Source organism: Platalea leucorodia (assembly GCF_965183815.1).
Source record: "Platalea leucorodia genome assembly, chromosome: 1".
In the NCBI taxonomy this organism is placed as follows: Eukaryota; Metazoa; Chordata; class Aves; order Pelecaniformes; family Threskiornithidae; genus Platalea; species Platalea leucorodia.
In genome coordinates this window covers 8910686-8916685 of record NC_138823.1, presented here as the reverse complement: position 1 = coordinate 8916685, position 6000 = coordinate 8910686, and the positions used below count along the sequence as shown (strand labels likewise).

Sequence of the window (6000 nt, the reverse complement as noted above, 5' to 3'; positions counted from 1 at the left end):
AAGTTTAAGTTTTTTCCTCCAGAGAGGTCTAGAGCTGCCATAAGCTGAGAAGTGTGATGCCCATGACCACAAGCTCTCCAGCGGCCTGAAGCATTCATTCCTCTGCCGATGTCACCCGAGGGATAGGTGGGAGGGAAGTGGAATAAGGCTTCATTACACTTCTATACAACAGCGGAGGTTCTAGGAGTTAATGGAAATATTGTGGGAAGAAGAAATGTGCACAGAGAGAAACACCTTTGATTTGATTACAATAAAAAATTTATTTTGATTCATATCATACTGAAAAAATAAATAAATAAAACATCAAAGAATGATTGAGTGAGACTCCCCACCATCAGAGAAAAAAAAATATTAGCATAATTGATCATGTAGTCAAAGAAAAATAGGAAGAATACCTTGTCATGGGAGAAAAAAAATGCTCAAGAGATTTGGCTTTGGTAAAAAACATAACACACACTGAAGGAGTGCTTCAGAGACTTTGCAGTGGTGGCAAAAACAGTCCAAGAGTTTCAAGCCTTGACATGTTGCTAAATGTTTTCCTTTGTTGTTCTTTTAAATAAAATAAACTCAGAATCCCAGGAACACAGACAGTCTTTGACATTGGCAGTGGGAATTAATTCTTCCCTCAGCATCATCTGTTGGTATCTCCTTATTCTGAAGGCATTTGAAAGAGCAGCAAAATTGTGGAGATGAGACAAGATCTAACACAACAGTCAGTTGCCAAAAGGACTCTAGAAAAAGTTCCTCTGGAATAGAAATGTGATGGTACAGACTATCCCTCATCCTGCAGCTAGAAATGTCCACTCTCTGCTCTCCTCACACTCTGAAAAATGGACATCAGTGGTACACAGTTACTGCTTGCTGTTGGCAAGAAAATTAAATGGGAACTGCAGCTTGTTCCATGATGAAGACACTAAATCTATCCATGATAGTACGAGCCATGATGTTTCATACATGCTGTCAGAGGCAGAATATTCAGGGGAAAATTGGAAATTTAATTTGGACAGCAAAAGGAAACTTTCAGAACACCACAGACTAGAAGATAGCTGATTTTTTTATCACTTTCTTTGATCTCAAACTGCCACCTGTGATTAAAAAGATCAATAGGAATTGAGTACCAAACCACCATGAGTTTTCTTCCAAGTCTTTCTAAAAATGACTGAAACAGCAATGAAGTGTTTCTGAGTTACTGACATCTGTCCATGAGGAAAAAAAAAATATTTGACGCTCATGATGAAAAAAGTATCTCCAAAATCCAGCCACAGGGTGAAGATACCATTAGGGTCTTCCATGGAGTCTTTGTCCTCTTAAAGTTGCTTTTCTTGTATTACTGTGACATCTCACCAGGGGCATATTGTTTAACAACAATTTAAACAGTGGGAATGCTTAAAACAAACAAACATGGTTCAGATAGAAACGTTTCATACTTTTACGAAGTACACGTAGAAGACAGTAAGCCCATTGAATTTGCTGTGCCTGTGACATGCAGGTGAGTTCTGCTGGCCACCATGCTAGGAAAGGCCTTCTTGACATGAGGATCATGAACAGGTCTCAGCATGAGGGTTTGAAAATCCTGCCCTTTCCCTATTGCTAAACTGAAGGGTCATGTGTGTACAGCAAAGGGAGCTCAGTTCCGCACACAGATGTCTGGCATCCTTGTCTCTTTATACACTGTGAGTCCAGTAATACTCATGCGGGTAAAGCAGTCCATGTTGGTGAGTGGTGCTGTGGCCCAAAATACGTATAGTCCAGCTGACCGTGCCATTGTGCTGTGAACTGCTGCCTTGGAGGGGAGCTCGCTGTTAACAACTGGCACGGAAAGACAAGGGGATAAATCTTGGACTGAAGCACATCACTGGTCGAAGGGCTAGGCTTTCACTGAGCTCAAATACTCATCCGCTTGGACATGCTGCCACAACTGGTGCATGAAAGATGAGCCATTTAAATGATTTCTAATTTGCCACAAACCCCATTGTAATCCATTAAAAATGAAATACGCCATTTTTTCCAAGCCTGATCTAAAGTCCCTTGAAGTCTGTGGCAAGAACTCCATTGGCTTCACCAGAGCTGAAAATGGGTCAATAATCCATGAATCCTATTTTCCTGATATCGGGAAGAAAAAAAACCACTGTTCCCCATTCTTCACTACCTGAACTTTGTTCTTGGATTCATACTTCCTCTGTCCTTGAGGATCAAATGCGTTGATTCCAGCAAAACTCTGTGGATATAAAATCTCCACTGTCACTTCCCTCCTCTCACTGCCTAGAGGTACTGACATTAATACACTCGTTCCTCCAGAGATGCACATGATTTTGAAGTCTGGCTTACACTATAGGATCAGTTTGTGTAGACTGTGTCCTTGTAGATGCTGCTACAGGGCAAAATATTCCTCTTGTATTACTAGCTGATATCCCAACCCATGATATTTCTTCCATTTCAAATAGAGACCTTGCAAAGAGATTTGTAAAAAAATAAGAGGAAAATTTTCCTTGGAACTTCTGGATATTTTTCCATAAAAAAGGTAAAAGCTACCTTTAAAAATTAGTCTTGTTTGTGTTTGCTCAAATACAATATAGGAGCTGTTATTGTTTCTGACTACAAAAGTATACCACATGGAGGCTAGACTTTGGTTAATTTTTCCCCCTTTTATAAAAATGTTTAATTTAGGGTTTGTCATCTTTAAAAAAAAAATCACATCTGTTGCACAATTATAAAAGGCACATATAAAAGACTGAAAGACAGAAGTCCACTTTCCAACCATAAACTGATTAAATAAAAATAAGCATTCCAGAGTATTTTCCACAGAAAAAAAAAAAAAAAAAATTATATATAACCAAACCAAACAAACACAAGAGGCTAAAAAGGCCTTTTTTTTTTTTTTTGCTGGAGTTTTCAGTATTGTTTTCTCTCTCATTATGGCTGTATAGGAAGCAATATTAAATAATATATGATCAGAGATGATTTGATCCATATTTTCTAGATGCTATCAATGCAGAATGAGGCAGTGGCTGAAAAATTTACTACTCCAGGCAACTTCATCATGTTTTTGCTTAATAGAGCATGAAACCAGAAGTAATAGAGGAAACAAGAGTCAGTTCAAAAAGTAGATCAACAGCAGAAGTGAATTCATTTCGTTGAGGTAATCCTTACTATGATGTTCACAGCTGCCCTAGCGGCGTCTCAAGTCCCAGAAGTCGTTTTCACTCTTCTTCAAGGATGTCCTGCCTTACTTGAGGAAAGAACGGACACAAAAACAGCAGTTCTTGTGCCCAGGTTTCCCCTAATTGCAACAGGAAGATCTTTCATCAGTAATTCAAGAATCGAGCTGTAGAGCCTAAGCAGAGATTCATTTATTCCCACAACTGATTGGTAGTTCCCAGCTATCTGTAGATAGGAAATCACATGCAGCATGGAAGCCGGTCCTCGGCCGGGCTCCCTGCGGTGAGCATTGCAGCAGAGAGACACTCTGAATCCACCGCAGATTCACACATTCAAACCTGGCTGGCGCCCAGATCATCTTCACTGAGCTTTGTTCTGCTGCATGTTGGAAATTGCAGCCCCCACTTCTCCCCGTGGCCAGGGTCATCTGCCCTTGAAAAAATTTATTTTTTCAATGGAGGCAAGAGTCAAAGTTACATTGAACTCAAAATCCCCATCATGGACACCTGTCTTCCGGAAAGCCCCAGCTGAAGCGTTGTTTTCCCAGTAATGATGCCAGTGTCCTTTGCTGTCTGCTCCAAAACCGTACACATTCACCTAGGAAGTAAGAGAGAACTAGTGTTATGGCCTGGAAAGCAATTGGTCTTCATCTGAAATGTTCAAGAAACTCTCTTGATTCTCAGTTTATCTATAGCCAGCAGCACCCGAGGACCTCAGTGGTGTGCCAAACTATTCTGCTGCATTAGATGATGCAACCACAGAATAACGGACCAAGGCCTACTCAAGGGACTACTCATCCTAAGCTATGCTGAGACCACCACCATACCTGAACCCAGACAGAAGAGGAAATTTCTATCCATGAATTCTTGTTTAGCAATATGAAAAACATATTCCTGTCCCGTAAGCATGATGCTTGACCTCAGGAGGTCAGTGGCTTGGGATGGGAATCTCGTCTTTAGCTGCTTAAAGGCCACAAAGAATGGAAAAATTTTGGGTTTGCTCCTAGTCTTCCAAATGATAACCCATGTTGACCCCCACTTATATGCTTAATTATATGTCATTTGCTGTCACTTCAGAGGCAGATGGACATTATGTTCTTTGTCTGTATACTCCTATGGCCTTTCCTCTCCCAATGGCCCATTTATCGATGGCTACGCCTGTTTCCTCCGGTGGTAAAAGTCCAAACATCACAGTTGACTTATTTAAACTGACAGTAGTGATATGTCAGGGTTTGAATGCATCATAGCCCACAAAACAAGTGCCACAACCCACCCACACCTGGACCCACCCAAGTACGAGCCTGTGTTAAGTTATTTTTGGTAATGTCAGAGCCTTGCTCATTGCCTGCTTACCAGAAAACCTCCACCCAAGCTACCTATCCTATCTGCCTTGACTACGGCACAGTTTCTGCCACCATCATTAGGAGTATTTACATCACTTCTCTGAGCGACGCAGGCCGAGGTGACAAAAGCTCTCTTTCGTCGGCAGACCTGTGTCCAGGCCAGGGATTTTGCCAGCACAGTGATTTTTATCCTCCACGCTGACAAGCCCATGCTTGCAGGATTTGGCAGAGCTGACCTGGCCTTACACTAACTGACTGAGTCTCCCGTCACCTCGGAGCACCTCACGTCACTCAAGCCTGGGAATTTCCTCAAGTAAGTGCTGGAGCAGAGGCATTTACCATAACCTACCGTATAAATCCATGAGCTAGGGTTTGAGAATAGGCCATCTGCACTCCCCAAATTGGCTTATGTAAGAGCTGATCATTGGAGTTCTTCAGGTGAGGTTATGTTTAAGATTTAGATATCCAAATGGAGGTGCCTGAGCATCCATTACAGTCAGCAGTGATTCAGGCAGCACAGCCACTGGAAACCAGGGAGAGATCCTGCTCCCCTAATGTCTTACCAGGAGGCTGGTTTGCTGAATCAGCCTCTTGGCTCCACTGATTAGACAGATAAGACCTCAATGCAGTTGCTCAAACATAAGTGCCATTTGAGATGTCCCTGGGTACCCAGTACATCTACTCAAGGCAGGCAGATGCCACACAAGGCCAAGAGATTCATAATTTTCTGGCTCAGCAGCTGGAGGCAGAAGGCATGTCCAGGGTAACACCAGTGGCTCTAGGTGCCTAAACAGTGAGACAACAAAATATAATTTGGGCTTCCACTAACAAAATGGTCATGGACACCATCCATATTTAGATGTCCTTTAATGCCAAGTGGAATCTCACTATTTATGTTTAATTATATTCCCCTGGAATACATCTTAAACCCTACCACTTTCTGACGTTAAAAAAATCAGTCGCTATCAGTTGAGCATATCTGCATGTTACTAAGGACTCTGCATCTGTTTGAAGAAGCAAACGACAGAGAAGATAGAAAGGGGGGAAATAAAGGCTGAGTGAGTGGCCAGGGCATGTTCCTGGTGCTTCAGTGTAAAATGCCCTGATTTTTTATCCAGATTTATCCAAACAAACACAGCCAGACCTCATCGCATACGTGGAGTGCAAATATCAAAGACAGAAGGCCTGTGGAGGGGTATCTCCCATGATGCTGGAGCCAGTTTTCATAGACGTATTTCATAAAAGCTGGATTATAAACCAGGATCTAGGCAAAATTGGAGAGAAAGACTCATTAGTAAAATACTCTGGGAAAAAACAACAGTAGCATGTCATCCCTAAAGGACACTGGGGTAGGGGAGTGGGGGAGAAAGGAATAATAGTTATTCCCTGAGGGCAGGTGAAAGGGAAGAATGAAGTCCCATAGTTAAGTGCATTCAAGAATATTTCCCATGTGCAATTACACGTGAATATTCCTTTCTTGGTCTTGATACCCCACCGGC

At 42.0% G+C, this 6000-nt stretch overlaps 1 protein-coding gene across 5 annotated transcripts in view; it reads right to left on the bottom strand.

Moving 5' to 3' along the window:
* Positions 1 to 324: 324 nt before the first annotated feature.
* ST3GAL1 (ST3 beta-galactoside alpha-2,3-sialyltransferase 1) overlaps positions 325 to 6000 on the bottom strand; it is an 85136-nt gene continuing 79460 nt past the window's right edge. For 4 of the 5 annotated variants that reach the window (XM_082322133.1, XM_082322136.1, XM_082322134.1 and 1 more), the window contains 2 exons: positions 5646 to 5765; positions 325 to 3756 (listed from right to left, as the gene is read on the bottom strand). In XM_082322133.1, coding sequence (XP_082178259.1) covers positions 3583 to 3756; positions 5646 to 5765 — 294 coding nt within the window. In that variant the 3' untranslated portion in view covers positions 325 to 3582. The remainder of the gene's footprint in view (positions 3757 to 5645; positions 5766 to 6000) is intronic. The other variant, XM_082322137.1, reaches the window with a different exon arrangement.